This window comes from Takifugu rubripes, chromosome 4, assembly GCF_901000725.2.
Source record: "Takifugu rubripes chromosome 4, fTakRub1.2, whole genome shotgun sequence".
Taxonomy (NCBI): domain Eukaryota; kingdom Metazoa; phylum Chordata; class Actinopteri; order Tetraodontiformes; family Tetraodontidae; genus Takifugu; species Takifugu rubripes.
Window position 1 is genome coordinate 14,669,672 of NC_042288.1, and position 22,703 is coordinate 14,692,374.

Sequence of the window (22,703 nt, forward strand, 5' to 3'; positions counted from 1 at the left end):
GATGATAGAGGGCCAGAGAGGACAACAAGATGGATCGCTGTTATACGCTTGATTGAGGTTGCCTTGAAGAGACATACGCATTAGTCAGCGAGCCTGTGACGGTGCTAATCTGATTGTGAAACTGTTAGGCTAAAACAACGTGCCCTACAGACAACCATCAGGATGATACCCGAGCATTTCCTGGCCCATATAGCTCGCTGCCCTCGCTAATGGGACGGTCTTTTGGAAAGAGTAGCATTGTGTCACGACGGTAACAAAAAAAAAACCCACTGTGGGCATTTAGTTAACGAAGATACGAATGATTTCAGTAAACGGATCGCAGCACATCAGAGGGCACTGAGGTGAAGAGAAATTGGGCTGCAGGTGATGAGAGGAGCTTATATAAGGCAGTAAAAGTGCTCCAGATGAAGAGATGAGCAATGGAAGGGAGCCGGTCCGAAGGCCGGGGACCAGAGGAGTGAGGGTCTTAGCAGCCGGCCTATGGTGGCATATAATGGTCAGGAGGCCCGCTGCTTTAATGGTCTATAAATCTGTGTGGACTGACTGGTCTGATGCTGCCCCAGTGAGACCCTCTCATGCAGAAAATGAATCAGCCCGTTTTTACGAAGCTCTCGCCCTCCCCTGCTGCCAGCGCGCTGATAAGAGCCGCTGCACACGAGCGCCACTCCATTTCTGCAGGTCTGGAGCTCATAAAACTCTCTATTAGTGACAACCCTTGTTTGTGCACCTCTCCTCATTCGATCTGTACTCTTGGTTTCACTCGCCTTTCTTATTTTGGTCCTGCAGAGAAAAAAAAGGTGGCTTTTCGCATCATGAAATGTGCATCAGGATCCTCTGTTGAGACCTGATTAACATCCTGACCCTTTAGACAAAAAAGGAGAAACCAAATGCTAAAGAAATAATTATTTGTCTGCATTTTATATGATTTGACTGATTGTTGTTGAGAGTAGAGATACATTCCCTAAAAGAGAGACAAGGCTCAACGTTTTTAAAATTACCGCTTGATTTAGTAAACCTTCCCCAGCACGAGGGAGGATGGGGAGGACTGAATCTTATAGCAGCTAAACTAGATCTACCTGTTTGTCACAAGGTGGTCCTCTTATATTCCCAACGCAAGGCTTTCTTTGTTCTCCAGGTTTGGTTTTCCCAAAGGTCCTTGCAGCTTTTTGCCTGCAGTGATCCTCAACCGAAGGTTCTGTTTGTCTACAGAAGCTTTTGTTTGACTATCTTTTCTGCTCACCGGGTCTCATGAATTGTGTCAGCGCTGTTGACTGTCTGTTATCTCTCGGTTGATAAGTGGCATCTTTAATGCGCTGGCAATAAAATGCTCAGCGTGTAGGGCAGAGGAATGATCTTTTCAACAGGCAAACAAATATCCTGCCATTCGCTCTTCATTCAGTCTGTTTGTCCTGGTTAAACGGGGACCAATGCTTAGACAAACAGGCCTAGTGTCAATTTGGAGGATTACGCCCGCTGAGGAGCAACGGACAATATTTTACAGGAGCTCACCCGGCCGTGACTGTTTATGTAGCTGCTCCACGTCCTCGTTTTAATAATCACTCATCGTCGACCAAAGGTAAACGAATTCAGAAGCAACAGGAAAGCCTCGCCACTTTGATAATCATATAAAAAAGCAGGGATAACACATAAGAAGTATAAGATCTGTTTAAGATATTCACAGTACTGGATTTGTGTCCGTTACCCTTTCAACAGGATTTTCCCCACAATGAGTCAAAGAACTTTTGCTGTATTTATCTACCTGCTGCCAAAGACACAGCCCTGAACTTTGCTCCTTTTTGTAATCATTTCCTCGCCTTCAATGATGTTCTTTTCTCCTTTTATTGGCCAGCGTTCATGCTATCACTTTTCACAGATTTAAACACTAAAAGGCGCGTGCCTCTCGTGTGAAGGCCTTCGAATGGCCCCGCTATACAATACAGGGGCCAATTGAATTAACCCATCGATCCTTGGCTGCTCCCTTGCTAAATTTTGTTATTCAACCTTAATGACTCTCACTCGCAGGCAAATGAACACTTGTAGTCATTTAACTAGGAAGGAAGTGGATAAAGGTGGGACAACCCGATCGGAGACGGTGAGTTTGAAGAGCGGAGACGTCTGCGGGAGCTGTGGTCTGATGTCTTGACTGTAAACAGAGACACAACGCCACGGCTTTGTTGTTGGACACTCCCTTATCTTTGCCGCTGCTCCGCGCCTCCTTTGCATCGTTTACAAGCGCACTTTATCTTGCGGCACAATAGGGGTCTTGTGTCCATCAACATTGTCTGGCACGACCAGCTCCGTAGATGGTGGTGACATGGCTGAGGGGGGGTGCTAACGTGCTCCCGGCGGCGGCGGACATGTGTGGTTGTTCTTTCCTGTCGCATTTTTACGTCATTTATTAGCATCGACACTCACTTTTGAGTTGACTGAAAACTACATTATCAGCCAGAAAGTTGTCACCAATGAGCAACTCAATTATGTCACATTGAGACCATTTCAACACCGGCTTCAGAGGATCCAATTAGTGAGCGACTCAATGCAAAGGAAGCGCGTTGGTATAAACTGTGGGATGAGCCCGAGGAAGGCATCTGAAGGCCGACTTCATCGCAATCGCTCAGGATAAAGTGTTAAATATGACGCGGTGGAAACTGCCAGATTAGAGTCCTCACAAGTGCAACCGCAATCAAGCCCTTGCGTCATCATCACAGCGGCTCTGCAATATCCAGAAATATCTGGTCCACCTATCGGGAGACAGAGAGGGATGAAACACATCGGGACAATTCTGTTGCGGACCTACAGTGCTGTGCACGGCGCATGTAAAGAGAGAGTGACCCGAGGAGCTTGGCTGCGAGCTGACGCACGGCTGCAGTGTGGAGAAAGTGGTTCTGGGCTTCTGTGTGCCTGGTTGAACACGGGTAATGAAGCGTGGCTGAGGAGAGAGGAGAGGAGTGTGTCTGCAGGGTGCGCATGGCCCTCGTGTTCCTATGCAACCGGGGCGGATGGCTAGGTGATACAGGACCGCCTCTATTCTGCTTACTTGTCATGCTGTTGCCACGCTTTGCTTCCCTCTTTTCTGGCTACTTGTCCCACCCCCCCCCCCCCCCCCCCACCCCCCACTCGCTTCTGCACCGCTTCGCCTTGATTCCCCAAGGATGACGCACGCAATGTCCCGCATCTAATCAACCAGGATGAATCATGTTATATGGTAAAAATGCAGGGAAAATATATCGAATTTTAAACTGACTTCCCTTTTTTGTTCACGAGGCAGGCGGTCAGAGGTCAGAGCAGATGTGCTGTGGCCTCAGAGGTTAAAGGTTATCTATCTATCTATCTATCTATCTATCTATCTACCTATCTATCTACCTATCTATCTATCTATCTATCTATCTATCTATCTATCTATCTATCTATCTATCTATCTATCATCAGCGTAACTACGCATTTCCTGTGGGCAACAAGTGTGGATCTATTTCGAGTCTTTTTCTGAGCTTCAGCAATTTCTGCTTCTTCCGAGTTTGGATGGGGTAAGGTGTGATTTGGCCCCCGTTGGGTCCAACCGGGCCCAGCTGTAGGGACAGTGGGGCCCGTCCACCATCTGTCCCTGGCCGGCAGATTCGAGGCTCGCTCCCCAGAGCAGGGAGTGATGGGGTGGGAGTGAGATGAGGTCGTATTAGGGAGTCAGCATTGTGTCGCTATAAAGCTGTCTTCCCTCTCTCCTAGCAACGGCCTCCTATTTCCTCGTTTTTTTTTTTTCAGTTTTTTTCTTCTTTTGGGGCATCATTGGTCCTGTCGGTTGATGTGCATGGCCCCCTCGCTCGCTCACTCTCTCTGCTGTCCTATTTATGGTAATGAGCCATCTGCCCTCTCTGTAGCAGCCGCCCAAATAGAGGAAAGGCTGGGGGGTTGGGGTGGGGTGGGGGGGCAGCCTCTGACAGACAGGAGTCTGAGACAAAGACGCTTATCCTGTTGTGTCTGCCTCTGACACAGTAGATGCCTTCAGACGTGGAGAGGATGTAATGATGCACCCAGTCCTCAAAACACATTCTGCAATTTTCCACCAGAGTGCGTGTGCGTGTGCGTGTGTGTGTGTTTCTGTGTGCGCGAACACACGTGTGTTTGCGTGCGATAGACAGAGAAAGTGACACATGCAGAGTGCTACCACCTGCAGGTCAGTACATTAAGTCGTTCAGCACAAAGAGCATTTGTAAAATCAGCACTGGGGTCACCCCCTCGCCAGTATCCCTCTGTTCTCTCTCTCTCCCTCACACACACACACACACACACACACACACACTCACACACACACATGCAGCTTAAACCCCTGCTTTGCACCTTGCACAAGCCTGACATTATTTGGTGCTGGTGTCTGTGTGTATACACACACACAGACACACACACACAAAAAAAATATATATATATATGTGTGTGTGTGTGAGCGCCTCTGTGACTTGATGACACAGGAGAGTGGTGGGCACACCAGTAAACACAGAGCTTTCAATAGACTTCTGTTGCCACTGGATACTGGATTGGTTACCAAGCCAACACATGTGCTTTACTGTCATATCTCCAACAGATCAGTGTTGAAAACAAAAGCTATCTTGGCACTCGGCTCTTTGTGTTTCAGGCTTGAGTAAAGTAGTTCATTTTCTCAGAGGACCACGGTGACTCAGTGCGAACTAAAAAAGACCGAGGAGGTGAAAAAAGCAGCACTTCTGCGTGACTCCAGCCGCTGTAACTCAGCAGATGTGATCTTGAGACCACAAATGCACAGTGCAGCCTCATTATCGTCGTGATTATTATTATGTGTTGAGTTTAGCCATTTATAATTAGAAAAACAGAAATGTACAATGAGGAGACTTTTAATCACAAATATTGACCCTCAATCGAGGCCAATGACTGTTATAGGTCACTGAGCACAAACTAGTGAATCACATGTGCTCTCTGTTAGGCTGATTGCACCCCCAGCTAAGGCTGAAGCAAACTGCTGCACAGCCAAAAATCAAATATTAAATAAAGCTGCCTAGGAGCTATGAAGTCTGGAAACAAAAGCACAGCCATCTAAAGGCAGCTGCCAGTTACTCTCAGACTCTTTGCTGCGGGTAGTTAATTAGTCATTAATTACATAATTCATTTACTGCTGATCAAATGTACTCATCTGAGCATCACGATGACATCACACCGCCCATATCAAAACAGGAAAACATCTGTATTCTGTATTATATCGCATCATGGCAACATCACAGGACTGATGCTGGTTGTTTCAGTGAGGAGCAACTAGTTCTGATAATCTGGCGGTAGATTTTTTTAGAATAAATATAAAAAATAAACATCATTTATCAAACTCACGGTGTTATTCTGCCATCCAAGCAAGACAGACCACAGAGTTAAGTATCATGTGACGGTCACGTTACATGCAAGTACTAAATGCATAGAAATATAGCGCCACCTAGCGGCCACCCATCGCATTGCACAAGAAAGGAAGTAAACATATCTATTTATTCAAGTAATTATTATATGAAAATAGTGCTGAACATGGTGTAATTATTGCTGTGTACGTAATTTGAACCTGTGGTTAAATACAAAGTGATAATAGCACTACCAAGTGACAGATTTTCATCTTAATTTCCAACCAAATATAACTTTCAAAAAGTCATTTAATTACATACGATGCAAAGATTTGTTGTTTATGGTTTGTACGCCTCTTTTCCTCTGTTTACAATCAAATCTGTGTAAATATGTGCATATATTCTATATGAGAGTGATGACTTATCTGTGCATCGGGTTATCGTTGTCTTAAGTGCATATTAGTATAAACCTAAACATTTTGGGAGGATGGGATGGGAGCTGTGCTGCAGCTCATGGCCGGATGGTTGAAATTCCAGCCATCGGGTTGTTCCTTAAGAAATGAATTAACAGGTAATTCGACATAATTCTAAGTTTAAAACAGTGTTTAGTCAATACACATACACTACTAATACACTACACTGTTCATTTCAACATCACATGAGCCTCAACTACAACACAAGCGCACTTTACACAGGTTTGGGTTTGTGACACTTCATATGAACCATTTAAAGGTTTCAACATAACACACTTTCACAAAGTGGGACCCAGTTTGAGTTAAGAAGCCACAGAGATGAATAAATCCTCCTTAATCTTTGTGCAAACTTCTGACACAAGTTAAGCTGCATTTTTACCATATTTCGAACAAATCCGGTACCAATAACTACTGGGAGATATAACAGATCGCTTTATGAATACCAGAAGTATTATTTGATTTAATGATGGGGGGAAAAAACACAACCCATCAGAAATTTGCAGCTCGAATGAACATCATTTATAACCTGGTAATAGAGCAGCAGTGGAGGGCTGGTCGTGCAGCAGTCTCACGCCGTTGAATGCGCCGCCGTGCACGCTGAGAGGTCCTCCCATGTGATGTGACCGAGGCCTGACGGAGCGTGTCTGCCTGTTATGGCTCCTCCTGCTTCGGTCGGACGGGGCAAGACGTAACAGCAGTGCGGAGGAACGGCAACAGAAAGCAGTGCGTTTCCATTAGCAAAGGCTAAACATGGCAGATCGCGCAATCCTGGAGAAAAACACATAGACGAGCCGCCTCTTCTGCTGTGAAGGCTTCGACGTTTCCTCCAGATATCCAACACCCCAAATGAACTCCGTCAGAGCAAGCAACGTTAGCAGAAGACCCAGGCGAGTGTCGAGGCCGCGCCCGGTGCAGCCGGAGAGGAACCACCAGGAAAGAGGTGAGCTCGGGCGGACCGCCGCTAGCGGCGCTTATCGGCCGGGAAGGCGCCGTTGGCGGTGACGGCTTAGCTTCGCTTGGTGCGCGTCGTGGCCATTTTAAAGCCGACGTGCATGCGGAGTTCGCGCGAGTGGGGCGTTAATTGTTTCGGTCCAACTGCGTTGAGGGCAGGGGGGGGTGGGGGGGGGTTTAAGCGTCGCGGGCCACTCAGGAAACACCGAGGCTTTAGGGTATGCGCTAGCTTACAGGCCGCGCTTTGTTTTGGGTGATTTTTTTTGCCCCGAGACGGCCGCGTTGTGCTCTTATCGCCCCGCACATCCGCTGGATTTTATTTCTTTGACAACCGCGGTTGCGTTATTATCAAAAAAGGGACGTCGCGGTCAGCCATGGTTAATTCGCATGTACGCAGGGAGGGATAGTCAAATTGGTTTTGCCAGTTGTCATAGCATGCTAACTGAAGCTAGCATGCGCTAGCTGTTATTATTAGCCTTATCTGCGTGTTATGAGCGTTCTTGTTCTTTTTTTGTTCTAAAATGGTCTTTATTTTACCGCCGTTGCAAAGTTAAATCCGTAATGCATTGGCACAATGTATTTTTTATTTATTTTTTACGGGACAATTTCACAATCTGCCAAACACGACCAGTCCCATTATGCTTTGTTTTACCTACAATGCAGACGCATCTGAAAGCGAACCCGGGCAAAGTAAACATCAGCCCGGGAGGCTCTGAAACCGTGGCTGCCTCGGCTGCTAGCCTGTCAGGCACCCAGTCGGTCTGGGCAGCAATAATCCCGTTTGGTTTCTGAATCTGATTAAGTGTTCTGGGGGAGACTCTTACGGTGACTGGTTTGGATGTCACGGAGGCGACGACGGATAGTTGGAGCCGGAAAATTGGCAGAATAATACCCTGAAATTGTCCGTTAATGGGGGCTTGTTTGGTAACGATGTAATCAGTCCATCTCCAGTTGGCCTGATTAATCAGATGTCATTTTTGGGCAACGTTAAGATCATAAATGACTCCATGAACATAGGGTAGTTCTGTGGTCCATGCAAGGTTGTCACACAGTTTGTAGTGGTTACTGTTGGAGTAGCCCAGGAGAACCTTCCTGCAACCAGAGCAACAGGCCGAGAGTTTGCATCTTCCATCAGATGTAGCTGTGCACCATGGTGAAGGGGCTCGTGCACGCTCCTCTGCTTTAGCCCAGGTCACAAATGTTTTCTTGTTTCGCCGTGAGTTGCGTTTGTGTTTAAAGCCCAAACCATTTACCACAATTACCACAAACTTTGGAGATTTAAATCATTCATTGGTCCACTTGATGATAACGTTGATTTAAATTAAATGAGTGATGGTGAAATAATTACATCGCTGCCTTCTGTTGCATAGATATTTCTGCTGATTTGTATGCCATGAAATGAGGAATAGAGTTCATAGCATATGAAATAACTACCCTGTTGTTCTATTCCCTTTGCAGATGAGGACGTTCCTGCAGATATGGTTGCAGAAGAATCCGGTCCAGGAGCTCAGAATAGTCCCTACCAACTTAGAAGAAAGTCTCTACCCAAGAGAACAGTGTGCCCAACAAAGACAAGCATGGAGGTAGGCTTGAACCTTCAAATTAGCTCCTTTTTCTACCAAAGCTATTTGGGTTGAGACGTGTCTTCCCCTTATTATAGGGGGCTTCAACTTCAACCACAGAAAATTTTGGACACCGACCCAAGCGCCCCAGAGTGACAGGGAAATGCCAAGACTTACCAGGTAATTTGAGACGTGGCTGAAAGTTTTCGACATGAAATGCGAGCGGGTGACGTGTGGGTTGGTGTTTTAGTTGGCTTGAAGCGGCAGAAATGTTTTATCCCACAATTTAAGAAATGCCTTAAATCCTTCATGCGATCTTACTGTTGCTTCCTTTTTTCTTTTCTTTTTTTGTCTTTCTGGTGCAAATTCAGCAGCTCCAGCAGAGCAATATTTGCAGGAGAAGCTTCCAGACGAAGTGGTGCTGAAGGTCTTCTCATACCTGCTGGAGCAGGACCTGTGCCGCGCGGCGTGCGTGTGCAAGCGCTTTAGCGAGCTAGCGAATGACCCCATCCTCTGGTACGGCCGCGGCTGACTGGTGCCCAGTCGTGCTTAGTTTTTTTTTTAAATCTCTCAAAATATTTGATCCTCACAACGACTGTTCTTATTACGATGTAACGACGCAATAATGAAGGCGCACCAATATTACGTCCCCCGAAAAGTTCATTTGTCTTTTCTACCACATCAGGAAGAGGCTTTACATGGACGTCTTCGAATACACGCGGCCCATGATGCACCCCGAGGCGGGCAAGTTCTACCAGATCAATCCAGAGGAGTATGAGCAGCCAAACCCATGGAAGGAAAGCTTTCAGCAGCTGGTACGGAGCCTTGTGTGTTCGTTATTGTCACGAAAGTTGTGTGTTGTGCTCACAGTATCTGTTTGTCATTTGCAGTATAAAGGCGCCCATGTTAAGCCAGGCTTTGCGGAACACTTCTACAGTAATCCTGCCAGATACAAAGGGAGAGATAACATGTTTGTACGTCATGGCTTTGCAAGCTGTTTTTCTCCCCCTTTTCCCGTTAAAACTCCCCTCACGGTGCTCTGGTGATATTTTCTCCAGTATTACGACACCATCGAGGACGCGCTGGGAGGTGGTCAGGAGCCGCACTTTGACGGCCTGATCTTCGTCCACTCTGGAATCTACACAGATGAGTGGATCTACATCGAGTCGCCCATCACAATGATCGGAGCTGGTCAGCGTCTGAGTCCTGATTCGATTTCCTGCCATGTGCGCTAATCTGGTCCGCTCCCTGATGAAGGCTTTCTGATTATTTCGTAGCTCCTGGAAAAGTGGCAGAAAAAGTCATCATCGAGAACACCAGAGATTCTACATTCGTATTCATGGAGGGCTCAGAAGACGCCTACGTTGGTTTCATGACGATTAGGGTGAGACGAGCTTCTTCTTTTTTTTGTGGCGTGACAAAGACGCAGCGTGAGAAACCCTCCTAAATGTGTGCGGCGCTCCCCTGCAGTTCAACCCTGACGATAAATCTGCCCAGCACCACAACGCGCACCACTGCCTGGAGATCACGGTCAACTGCAGCCCCATCATCGACCACTGCATCATCCGCAGCACCTGCACAGGTTCATCCGCCATCATCCTTTCACACAGACTCATATTTTGGATGTTGTTCTAATCACGGATCTCGACTCCAGTGGGTTCGGCCGTCTGCGTCAGCGGTCAGGGGGCGTGTCCCACCATTAAGAACTGCAATATCAGCGACTGTGAGAATGTCGGTCTCTACATCACCGACCACGCACAGGTACTGTCCACAACGGTGCTGGGTCGGAATCATGGATCACATCAGGAAATGAAACCGTTTTTGTCATTCAGGGGATTTACGAAGACAACGAGATCTCGAACAACGCTCTGGCTGGCATCTGGGTGAAAAACCACGGCAACCCGATCATCAGACGGAACCACATCCACCACGGCAGAGATGTGGGCGTGTTCACCTTTGACCACGGCATGGTAGGCTGCCACGCAACACTGGGGCGTCGTACATTTGTGTTCTTATGAACGGTTTGTGGATGCGGGCTGGAAATGGCGTCGTCCTCTCCGTCGCCAGGGCTACTTCGAGAGCTGTAACATCCACAGGAACCGGATCGCCGGCTTTGAGGTGAAGGCGTACGCCAATCCCACTGTGGTCCGCTGTGAGATCCATCACGGTCAGACCGGTGGCATCTACGTGCACGAAAAGGGGCGTGGTCAGTTCATTGAAAACAAGATCTTTGCCAATAACTTTGCTGGGGTGTGGATCACGTCAAACAGCGATCCTACAATAAGGTCAGTGTGGGCCGGCCAAACGTAGAGCAACAGCCGGGACACTCCTGCCACTTAAAATGTCTTCTCTTGACTTGTAGGGGCAACGCCATTTTCAACGGCAACCAGGGTGGCGTTTATATTTTCGGCGACGGTAGAGGTCTCATCGAAGGGAACGACATCTATGGCAACGCCCTGGCAGGGATCCAGATCAGGACAAACAGCTGTCCCATAGTCAGACACAACAAGATCCACGATGGCCAACACGGTGGAATATATGTGGTCAGTCCGGCGAAAGAGTCTTTCTTTCTATAGCGAAGCCTTAAGTCCCGATGGCGTCGTCACATGACCTCCGACAGACGGAAACACAGCAGTGACGCGCAGTGGCTTTGTGTTCCACAGCACGAAAAGGGACAAGGCGTCATAGAGGAGAACGAGGTGTACAGCAACACCCTGGCGGGAGTGTGGGTGACGACGGGTAGCACGCCAGTCCTGAGGAGGAACAGGATACACAGCGGGAAGCAGGTGAGGGTTCAGGCGGGACGAGAAAATAAGAGGCAAAACCCCAAATCTAACCCGTGTGTGTGTGTGTGTCTTCACAGGTCGGGGTCTACTTCTATGACAACGGCCACGGTGTGCTGGAAGATAACGACATCTACAATCACATGTACTCTGGAGTTCAAATTAGGTCTGTAGAACGTCTGACGCAGTAGATAAATGAGACGCGAGTGTGTGGAGTGACTTGGTGGCGACTCGTCCGTCACTGGTGTGATGAACGTCGGATGTTTTTTACCGACAGAACTGGCAGCAATCCCAAGATCAGGCGCAACAAGATCTGGGGAGGCCAGAACGGAGGAATATTGGTCTACAACTCTGGTGAGAGGAGGACAAGTCCTGCTTTCTCCCATCTGTCCACGTCTTCACGCCTCTTCCATAACGAACCCTGCGTGTGTTTCAGGCTTGGGTTTTATCGAGGACAATGAAATCTTCGACAACGCCATGGCGGGAGTGTGGATCAAGACGGACAGCAACCCCACCCTGCGCAGGAACAAGATCCACGACGGCAGAGACGGCGGCATCTGTATATTCAACGGAGGGAGAGGTAGGCGGCTCGGGCGGCGTGCGTCCGTCCCTGTGCCTCAAGACTTTGGAGCTCAACACCATTCCTGTTTTTAGGTTTGTTAGAGGAAAACGACATCTTCAGAAACGCCCAGGCAGGCGTGCTAATAAGCACCAACAGCCACCCGGTACTGCGGAAAAACAGAATATTCGACGGCTTCGCCGCAGGTGAGTCACGCCTGCGCAGTTCAGGTTGATAATGGCGACTATCGTTACCGTTATTGTCGTCGTATTAGGAGCTTTGGTGACGCCGTTGTTGTCTTCTTCCAAGGTATTGAGATCACCAACCACGCCACAGCGACGCTCGAGGGCAACCAGATCTTCAACAACCGCTTCGGGGGGTTATTTCTGGCATCTGGCGTCAATGTTACAATGAAAGGTACACAGGATGACGGGATTGTTCTTCGGAGTGGCGTATTTTGAGACGTGACCGGCCCCTCTCTGCCCTCTTTGCTCCAGATAACAGAATAATGAACAATCAAGATGCCATTGAAAAGGCTGTGAGCAGAGGTCAGTGCCTGTACAAGATTTCAAGCTACACCAGCTACCCAATGCATGATTTTTACAGGTAATTTCTGCAGTCATACTCGCAGCAAAGCTCGATATTTGCAGCCGGTGGTCTCTTATGTGGTGTAAACAAATGAAAATGTGGGCGCCTACAGGTGTCACACCTGTAACACGACAGACCGCAACGCCATCTGTGTGAACTGCATCAAGAAGTGTCACCAAGGACACGACGTGGAGTTCATCCGACACGACAGGTCAGTCCGATATCGCCCGAAACCCAGGATGCAGCCGTGTGCACGTATGATTTCATTCTTAAATCTGACCCGCAGATTCTTCTGTGACTGTGGTGCAGGGACGCTATCGAACCCTTGCACGTTAGCCGGGGAGCCGACCCACGACACAGACACACTGTATGACTCAGCTCCTCCTATAGAGTCTAACACACTGCAGCACAACTGAGCTGGACACGCCAGGTCCTCCAGTGCGTCAGCGGCAACGGACACCAGACTATTTTACATTGTGCAGTGGTGGAGGAAACTGCAGTAGTTATATTTTTTTTTTTTTTTTGACAGCAGATACAGTAACTTTTAAATAAAAGATGTGAATATGCTAAAAAAAAAAAGAGATAAAAACGAAAGCGTGACTATGAATGCCCAGAAATTTCCTTATTTTTATTTTTTTTTTTAAAGAAAAAAAAAAAATTGAGTAACAAGAAGATGACACCGATGGGACGGAGAAGCAGCTGACTCAGGGTTTGTGGGTATGTCAGTTCGGAGGAGTGAGCGAAAGCGGCACCAGGCGGACAAACGGCCGGCGAGGACGAGGCTGTGCTCCTGTACAGACCAACCGCGGGCAGACCCGTTCAGAAAGGGTGCAGCTTCCCTCACGAGGGGGGTCCGGCCCTCGATTCAATGCTTCCATCACTGGGCAACCAACCTGCTCGTACCAGTACGGGAAAAGTACCTAGCACTTCAGCTTTTGCCCCCCCCCCCCCCCTCAAAACTGTTCAAGATTTGATTTTAATGCTTTTTTGTGTAGTTTTGTATTTTCATGCAAAAATCTTACTGTACTTGAATGTCTTTATTTTATTAAATGTGTTTAAAATTTTGGTTGTTATATCCTAGAATTGCTGTAATTATACGTGTCGCAGTATCTAACTTCTTTCTGTGAAAGAGATCAGAGAAAAAGAGGAAAACACTAAACATTTTCTCCAGCAACGTTGACGCGGTGCAGAAAACCCCCCCAAATGTGCTTTCACGAGTCTCCCGTAGCCTCTTTTGTTCGCAGTAGCAGTCGTCCCATCTCCGCTGGGAGCAGGTTTAATCTATGCATTTGGGTTTTTTTTGGTCCTGCGAGGACTCGGGACCGTCTCTGGATCTGTCCAGAATGGGATCTTTTTGTTAAAAGGAACGCACGTACAGCATTTTGGGGAAATGTCCAAAGAGATTGAAATGGTGGGTAATAACACGTGTAATAACCCTCGTGCTTTCTTTTCTGCTACAATCATTTTCCACTTTAAAGTCTTGTGAAAGCAAATTTAGTGGGTTTTTTTGGGTTCTCAATCTTGTTGGAGAATCTATAAAGCTTTTACTCTACTGAAGCTGGGACAAGTATCTATCTACAGCACTATATGGTTTCATTACCCCCCCCCCTTCATATGTACTGGTGATTGTGGGTTCTCATACAGACAGAAATGTATGCATGTATCATAACATCTAGACTTAATATATTGTGAAGTATTCAATAACCGTTATGTAGGCGCTAGCGTGAATTAAAGGGGTTTAATTTCCTAGATGAAACATTGTCCTTTTTTAAAAAATAAACTTTATTAGATCATCGCAGTAGTGTGTTTTTTTTCCTTCTTCTTTCTAACGTGCCACAAAAATGAAGCGGAGGAAACGAAGCCCGTTTGCAAACTACAGGTTGTGAAGCATCTGGATGAGGGAGGCGAAGTAGGCGTTGTCCAGCGTCTTGTCTTCGACAAACTGGCAAATCTTCCTGCCAGAGGGGGAAGATTGTGCAGCGATTAGCGTCGAATCCAGACACGTTTGGAATGAGCAGAGCTGCAGCGGCGCATACCTGAACAGTCGGAGGCTGCCGGTGCTCCGCTCAAACTCCCTGGCCTTGTCGTGGCCGCACTGAATGACCTCTTCCGGCAGGTTGGCCAGTCGGGCGGCGTTGAAGCCGTAGCTCTTTGGACAGGCGCCGGACACGAATTTGTAGAGGAACGTTATCGTCTCCTGACTCGGATCCTCGCATTCATTCTCCACCATACAAGCCTGAGGGCGAGGCAACGGTCACCATAACGATCTCCGAGCGTTCCGGCCCGCGTCGCCGTACTCACCATGTGGCCCAACCTCACGGCGGGGTTTTTGGCGTAGTCCTCCACCAGGGAGTGGTAGTGCGTGGAGAAGAGGGTGCGGCAGCGGATCCTCTCGGCGAGCTCGTTCACCACGGCGCTGGCGATGGCGGTGCCGTCATAAGTGGCCGTGCCCCTTCCTGCGAAACGCGCCACAGGAGGCGAAACGTGAGCAGACTCCACTGCCTCTGCTCTCCCCTCGTCACGGAAACGCCAACAAACTCACCCAATTCGTCCAAGAGCACAAGGGAGTGCTTGGTGGCGTGGTGCAGGATGCTAGCAGTCTCGCTGAGCTCCACAAAGAAAGTACTCTCCCCTAGAAACACGCACAACACACATCACGGGTTGAAACACCCACAGGGATCCTTGGACGCGCCGCAAAGCGTGAGCGGATACCGGACATGATGCGATCGGAGGCGCCCAGGCGGGTGAAGACCCTGTCGACCGGCGTGAAGCGCAGCCTCTCAGCGGGAACAAAACAGCCCAGCTGGGCCAGGATGACCACCAGTCCGCACTGAGGACACAACGGCAGCGCCTCAGTGGGACTTCTGAGTTTGTTCATAAAATCTGGAGATTTGTTTTATTCACCTGTCTCATCAGAGTGGACTTCCCGCCCATGTTCGGTCCTGTGACGAGGACGCAGGTGGCGTCGCCGTCCCCCTCCTCTTCCCTGCTGTCCAGGCAGCCAATGAAGATGTCATTAGGGATGAAGTCGTCGCCGAAAAACGTCTTGGTGACGCAGGGATGGCGGGACCCGGCCAGCTCCAAGAAGGGTGCCCGGTCACTGTCGGGCAGCACCGCCTCTGGTCTGGCCATCGGACCGTCTCCGCCCTGGCTGTAGCGTGAGAACGCCAGCAACACGTCTGGGAAAACACGAATTATTACCTTGTGAAACTAGCAAGTTGCGGATTCCGAACAGACTGGTGCAGCTTTTCAGTGCAGAACTCGCGGTGTTGGCTTATCAGTAAAACCTACAGGAAGGAATTTAGGTCAGACAGCTGCAGCCTTCACACTTTCAGAGGTACCAGAGGATTTTACGCTTCTAAGAACCTGCTGCTCTCGTGTATGAAGATGAGTGAGCGCGTGGGGTTTGTAGTTACCCAGCACTGCCATGCACTCCACAGCAGTCTTCCAGTCCTTGTAGTTCTGGTCAAAGTTGTAGAACAGCCTCCTCATGCAGTCTTTCAGCGCGGAGTCTCTCTTCTCCTCGAACCCCTGCAGCTCAGAGAACAGCCGCTCCGTCTCCCTGGTTACGTAACGCTTCCAGCCCTTCTTGGTGGACTTCACCTCGTACTCCCGGGGAATGTTCCTGTCCGAGACGCTGTCGGGCACCTCCATTTGGTAGCGGTTCCGCCCCGTCCCCCAGTAGGCCATGTTCTTACAACCAAGCCTTTTCTTCTGCCTGTCCAAGTAATCGTTGAGCTCTCCTTCGCAGGTCTTGATACCAGCCAGGGCCTGATCGTACTCGGGATCGAAGCCAGCTTTCGGGGTGATGACGCCCGTGGTGCGTGCTTTCTGGTGGTCGAAGGCCGTTTCCCAGCGTCTGAGTTCGGCGGAAAGGTCCGGAAAGAGCCCGCCTCCTTCGCCTTTCAGACTGACGACCTGCCGGAGCAGTGTGGACTGGCAGTCCCCCGAGACAGAAGCCAGAACAGAGATGATCTCCTGCATCGTTTTGAAGCCCTCCAGCGCTGACAGGAAGTCCGCGATCTTGCGCTTGCTGTAGGTGACCTCCTCGTAGAGAACCGCCCTGCTGTCGGGGTGGTCCTGGCCCTTCAGAGGGGTGCCGATGCCGTGGATCTTGCTCAGCAGACGCTCTAAATCTGGAAGCTTCTTTAGCAAGTCTGAAACCTCACCGGCCTGGGCCTGAAGGCCCATCAGGTCTTCCACCGCGTCCAGCCGGTCTTTAATAGACAACGGGTTGCACAGGGGAGCGCAGAGCCACTGCTTCAACAGTCTCTTTCCAAACAGGGTGCAGCAGGTGTCCAAGCGCTCAAGCAAAGTCCCTTCGCTTCCCCCCGAGCCGTTCTGAAAGATTTCCAAATTAGCGAGAGTCACGCCATCGACGACCATCCTCTGACGAGTCTGGGCGAAGAAACTGGCCGGTCCGGCGGCTTTCTCCATCTCCACGTCCACTGGCACATATTCTTCAAAGTTGGCCATGGACAGTAGCTCCTGGTCCACCAGACACTTCTTCAGGTAGAAGATGCACCCGCCCAGTGCCGACAGCGCCAGGTCGTAGCCGTCTTTGGGCGTGAGGCCCAGTGCATCGCTCTCAGAGGTCATCTGCTTCAGGAGAGGCGGGGGACTGTTGTTGCCCCCTGCCTGACCTTTATCAGCACCCTCTCTAAAGTAATCCTCTTCAGAGAGGGTTTTGAGGGTCTTCTGAGCGTCCCAGAACTGCGTCCCAGCGCTGAGTCCCTCCTGGAGAGCAGAGGACAGAGAAGCCTTCAGTATTTTGCGCGTTTCCACTGATGGGTTCCCCTTCTCGAAAAGCACTTCGGCGGGCGAGTGGTGGGCGATCAGGGTGCGCAGGCGCGAGCAGTGGCGGTCGTCCGGAAACTGGCCTACGTGGAAGTAACCCACAGAGGTGTCCACAAAGCAGACGCCGTAGGTGCGGCTTCGCCCGGAGCTTTCCTCCTCCGCCTTCTCCTTCAGGCTGAGCAGGAACTTGCTCTGGGACTCGGAGGGAGCGCCGTCCAACACGCTGAAGGTCTGGGTGCCGCGGGTGATGATCCTGCACACCTCCCTCCTGACCACGCGGTCGAACTTCGTGGGCTTGGCCATGGCCTTGCAGCGCGCCTCCATCATCTCCGGGGTCTCCGTTTGCTCCACCCGAGCCACCTTGTAGCCTTTCTGGACGAGCCCGTCGGAGAAACGGCCGAAGCCGATCTCCGGGAAGCCCGAGTGTGCCCACGTGCCCTTCATGAAGGTCAGCCCCAGCTCATTGACGCCAATCACAGCATCCATGTGGTAGAGCTCGTAGAACTTGCCGACCTTGTAGAAGATGACGGTATCGAACATCTTGGACTTCAGCTGCCACCAGCGGCGCATCCCCGGGGTGATCCTGTTCAGGAAGTCTTCTGGCACGTACAGGGTGGAGGGGTCGTAGTCCTCGCAGCCCTGCCGACGCCTCCCGCCGTCTTTTCTCCTGCCGTCCCGCAGCCACTCCAGCTTCTCGTGGTCCCAAACCGTGGCTTCTCCCTCCACGCCCGATCCGCTGGCCTGGCTCTCGAAACTCTCGGGCGCAGAGAACGCTGACAAACGAGACTTTGTGTCCGCCGAAACCGCCGCCGGAGCTCGTTTGGGCGGATTGGAGGGAGTTAGAGGGACCTTGGCTTTCGTGGGCGCCGGTTTGCCCGCTGGTCGCTTGCGCTTCGTGGGCTTTACGGGGCTGTCCTCTTCCGTCTCCTGGGCCATTCCCTCTTCTTCACTGCTGACTGCCGCTCCTTCCTCCTCATCCTCACTGCTGGACGCAGCTTGCTCCGGTTTGAATTCGTCGTCGGACTCATCGCTGTCCGAGGCTTCGATTATGCGACGCCTCTTGGACTTGTTGCCCTTAATTGCCGAAGCACGGGACGAACGGCGACTGCCTTTCATCGACTTCTCGTTCTCAGGTTCCTGCTCTTCCTCACTGAACTCTTCCTCACTGATGGTTGACTTGTCAACCTGGGAGAGAAACATAAGATCATGACAGCTCATTGTCATAGAATAGGTGTAACAACCAGCAATTTGGGTGATTATTTCACCTCCATTTCTTCTTCACCCTCTTCATCAGACGGATCCACACAAAGAGGCATCGTCAACCTTTCGTCGGGGCTGTCGGACATCACCTCGTCGGCAAGCTTCATTGCCTGTTGGATTACAGGTTTCCCACAAAAGAAAAGGCCTCCTGGTTTAGCGTCGCTGCTGTCAGACCCTGCAGAGCGGGAAACACAAAACGACACATTTAACTTCTGCAGCCCATTCACATCAAGTGCGGCTCTAATTTCTTACGACCTCGGTACTCTCTGACATATTTGGTGCTGACCCATCCCCTAGTAGGTGGTTCATCGAAGAAATGGACATGTATGCGTTGGTCTCGTCCTCGGCCCCTCATCTGCTGCCCACTCAGAGGCTGGGGCACCACCATGCACGGCCACCACGGGTGACCTTCCAGTTTTGCCCACACGAGGGCGCCAGCGTTAAATGGGCACTGGGAGCTGTTTGGAAAGAGATAAAGCAATGCCGTTACCGAGTGGCTCTGAAAGTGTTCTGGAATCTTAAATATAGCTGAACTCCTTTAAAAGGTGTTCGGAATATTTAGAAAGATCCACAGTCCACAGGTTACCGGAGATCTGTTAATGTTATTACCTGAGGCGCCAAAGTTAAAGACTTGCACTGACATAAACCACCCTTCAATCACAGACTCAGGAAGGCAGCGAATCTATTTTTAAGTTATGTGGGTTAATCTTTTAATAACCTGTTTCCAGGAATTACACGGTCCCCGTTTTTTACTCACGTTTGTTTCGTCGCTGGAGCCTTGTCACCAAACAGCTTGTTGAATCCGAGTTTTACGGGTTTGGGGTTGTTCTTCTGTGCAAGGCCGCCGGTCTTTGCTTTCTTCTGTTGCTGCGTCTCTTTAGCTTGCTCTTTTGGAGACGAGTTGGAATTCGCTACGGAAGAAGGCAAATCTGCTTCGGCAGGCGAAGGACTCGGCTTCGGCTTCGATACCGGCGGTGGAGACTTGGTGAAAAAATTAAAGAGGGAGCTTTGCTTCGCCATGTGAGCTACTCAAAGGGCTTTTTTTCGCGGAGCGTGTGAGATCCTTGCACAACAACACTGTCGCCGTGTTCTCGCATCTCCTAGCAAACAGCTAGGCGGGGCGCGAGACCATGAGGTTCGCGGGAAAATAGCGTGGAGGATCGTGACGCGTTTCGTCCAATGAGAGACGAGTGGACCGGAAGTGATGCTTTACGTTGCCCCTCCCTTTCCTGTCCCTCCACATTTTTATTCCTGAGTAGAGGGGCGCTGGACAGTATTATGTAGTATGTACATTTCCTTAGGTTTAAGTTCTATGGCGTCGGTTTACGTTATATGGCAGTCACATGTACATAAACCTCTCATAGTTAAAGAGCACAACACACTCTATAAAGTTATTTTGGGCTTAAGCTATGCTTAAACAAACCCATCATGTGTCATGTTATCTAAATACTAATACTAACTGGGCTGACTTCTTTAAGATTAACTGAATATACGATTACTTCAGACATTACAATTGCTGGTGATGATAAATATAAATTTTGATTGTGCAGCACTTATTTTAGCGTACGGATAAGAAACTTTAAAGGGCGTCCCCTGGCACCAGGCACCAGCCCGGGAGCCGGGCCTCTGTTCTGCTCCTGATTCTAATGAATCCCCTGGACACTTCTGTGGTCTGTAAGCGTCCCCATAAGTGGCTCATAATTGGTCTGCAACATTTTTTGTTATTTAGGTAACACCTGTGTAGACACCACAAAGTGCATTTTTCCAGGTCAATGTTGCATTTTACTATGGTGCCATTATGGTGGTAATTATCATTCGTATCACGGGTTAATGGCTTTAATGGTGTCGCTCATTGCGACATAATCTGCACTAGTAATATATCACCAGCAGAGCGCAGTGGAATACTGAGAGCATAAAGTGTCTGGCGGAACCTAATGTCGCTCAACTTCTTTCCAAAATTATATTGAACACAAAATAAAGCTATGTGCCTCTAATTTGTAGTCTTACAAATTTACCACTAAATTATCATGTCAATGTGCATTGAAGACATACAAATTGGACTTACTGGTCCCAGCGGAAATTATAAACTGAACAATTCCAGCATTTGTCTCTTTTGTCTGTTTCAGCAATTTATTATTCCCACCTGTACAAATCTGTGTTGTTGCCACCAGAACAGAGTGGGCATCCAGACTCCAAACATCCTCCCACTTGAGATATTTTTGCATATGGTATGTGGGTGAGAGAGAACATTTGATTAAGACTGCATAATGAAATCTTAAATAGCTGTTGTAGACAGAGGGGATTTCATCCGGACAGACTACATTTGCCTGAACTCTGACTAATGAGGAAAGATGAACCGAGCTCTCATGCAAAACGTCTCCATCTGAATGTGCGTGTGCGGATTTTGAGCGTATAATGATTAAAGTTAGTGGTCTGATCAGCGGAACTGCATAATGTGGTGGATAAAAATTGCTCCTGCAAGAAAATGTAAAAATAACAGCGTGTTAATTTTTTTAAAATTATGTTTCCCAGTTCGATGTTGAAAAGCCACTAAAGAGGTTAAACAGTATTGGCTCACACGCCTGCCTCCCACAATGCAGCACAAAACCATTATAAAGGATTCAAATCATGGATTTTTTACCCTTTATAAGCTGCTCTAAATATTAACTGTTCATACCTTGTCTGTATCAATGCCTCGTGTATTTTTACATTTTTATACAGACATCACTTTTCTTGAATTACATCGAGCAGAAATCCAATCAGGGGGAACATCTGAAGTCGTGACCTCAATCAGACCCATATTCAAATGTGGTTGTTTTAGTAATAAAGCACAAGTCAGGCGCTGATTCCCCTCCTCTCCCCACTCGCCTGCTTCTCCTCAAGCCTTCTATTACTGGCGGAGAATCATTTCAGTCATTTCGACCTTGATATTTTTGACTTGGACGCTGGAAGCTTCTTTACATTAAAAGAACACGTAAACAAAAACACCGAAGGATTTTCCAAGGAGAGGAAGTTAGCAAGCCCTCGTGTGACACCAGGTATCGCAAAAAGCAGAACGAGGATGAAGAATTACGCAGTATTAAACATGTAATGTGGTTTTTTTTTAGACAAAAAGGAGCTTCAGAGAGATCAGCGTGTGCTGGATTAGTGCTGAGATTAAACAGAAAACTGTTTTTTCTTAATGCAACATAAATGCCAAGCTTAAGACAATTTTCTGGCTAATTAAATTCTTCAGCCGTGCCTCTTCAGTCCCGTCAGATGTTGCTCTTCCTCTCGGTGGTGGCCACAGCGTGCCTTTTTACCAACTCCTGCAACAATTCACGCAGGGCTCCGTTCTGTTCGTCTTTTATAATGTCAAGTGTTTCTGGGCCTCACGACCTTTTCCACCGCCGCAGCAGCTTTTAAGACGAAAAAATGAACGCGCTCCAAACGCCGTAAAGAGAGAAGAGCCTTTATTGCAGGCGTTGGGACGTCCAGTGCTTTTTGACTCACTACGTCTGATTCCACCTTTCCAGATGCAACTCATGCAACCCCATTTGGGGCCCAAATGAAGGCACAAATGGATCGTTGTGGCGAGAAAGTGACAAATTAAATGGGGCTATTTCCCCCCAAAACTACGGTGAGAAAGTCAAACTGCGATGGAAGAAATCGTTCTCCGTTCCCCTTCAATAATGATTATCTTCAGCTGTGCACTGGGCCAACCGGCTGTGCGTTCCATTCACTGTCTGGAAAAGAAGCTTATTAATTTCCTTGTTGAAGGCAGATAAGAAGACAAATTTCGCTGTCATGTCATCAGCCCTGCGTTAAACTAGGGCTCACCGCCGTTAAGGCTAAAGCAAAAATGTAAATAGAGTGCGACACATCTTTTTAACACAAGACTCTTTAATAATATTTGAGTAAATGATGAAATGTGAGCACCGCTGAATTCAAAGAGCGCCTTCTCCACCAACATCGGCCTGTTTATTTGTGATGTTTTCGAATGTTGCACCTCCTGGGTGCCTTTACGCCTCTCCGAGCGCTGTTAAAGCAGCACTTCTGGAGCCAGAGCTCCGTGGGACTCCTCTTTGCATAATGAGAAGTGCGCATCAGGCTCACAAGAGAATGTTCTGCTGTTGCTGGAGCAGAGAGACCACATGAAGCCTTCCTCCCCCCCTTTCCTCCTCCCCCTTTCTTCCTCTCTTGTCTTTTAATAGGGCGCCCAGGTCTTTGTTGCAGCTCCTAAAGACAAATTTGACACTGGCAGGATTTCTTTTATTTGTTTTTTTATTTGGCTTTTGTTTCACCCAGGCCAATTAAGTCTCCTGCTCCAAATGAATAATGCCCCTTGCCACTTCCCCTCCTTCCAGCCATCCGTTCAATGATTTCAGTCTCCCTGTGCAACTTGT

At 48.9% G+C, this 22,703-nt stretch overlaps 2 protein-coding genes across 5 annotated transcripts; one reads left to right on the forward strand and one right to left on the reverse strand.

The window, feature by feature from the left end:
• The first annotated feature begins 6,447 nt into the window (after window positions 1-6,447).
• Window positions 6,448-14,056, forward strand: fbxo11a (F-box protein 11a). 4 transcript variants are annotated; one of them, XM_029835000.1, is made up of 23 exons: window positions 6,448-6,758; window positions 8,228-8,352; window positions 8,430-8,511; window positions 8,703-8,847; window positions 9,017-9,146; window positions 9,222-9,305; window positions 9,390-9,522; window positions 9,609-9,715; window positions 9,802-9,913; window positions 9,986-10,092; window positions 10,164-10,301; window positions 10,399-10,616; window positions 10,694-10,874; window positions 10,995-11,117; window positions 11,195-11,280; window positions 11,392-11,468; window positions 11,551-11,694; window positions 11,769-11,879; window positions 11,983-12,090; window positions 12,171-12,279; window positions 12,374-12,472; window positions 12,548-12,628; window positions 12,908-14,056. In XM_029835000.1, exons 1-23 carry the CDS (start codon window positions 6,665-6,667, stop codon window positions 12,921-12,923), a joined length of 2,610 nt encoding a protein of 869 aa, XP_029690860.1. In that variant the 5' UTR covers window positions 6,448-6,664; the 3' UTR covers window positions 12,924-14,056. The 4 variants fall into 4 exon arrangements, 3 of the variants coding, with proteins under 3 accessions (XP_029690860.1, XP_011601753.1, XP_029690859.1); XR_003888202.1 differs by having other exon boundaries at window positions 12,171-12,221; window positions 12,548-13,332; XM_011603451.2 differs by having other exon boundaries at window positions 12,548-14,010.
• msh6 (mutS homolog 6 (E. coli)) lies at window positions 14,023-19,478 on the reverse strand. The gene is made up of 10 exons (XM_003964203.3): window positions 19,076-19,478; window positions 18,574-18,776; window positions 18,324-18,493; window positions 15,678-18,243; window positions 15,166-15,440; window positions 14,974-15,091; window positions 14,804-14,893; window positions 14,563-14,717; window positions 14,298-14,497; window positions 14,023-14,216 (listed from the first exon to the last, which is right to left on the reverse strand). Exons 1-10 carry the CDS (start codon window positions 19,336-19,338, stop codon window positions 14,135-14,137), a joined length of 4,122 nt encoding a protein of 1,373 aa, XP_003964252.2. The 5' UTR covers window positions 19,339-19,478; the 3' UTR covers window positions 14,023-14,134.
• Window positions 19,479-22,703: the final 3,225 nt, after the last annotated feature.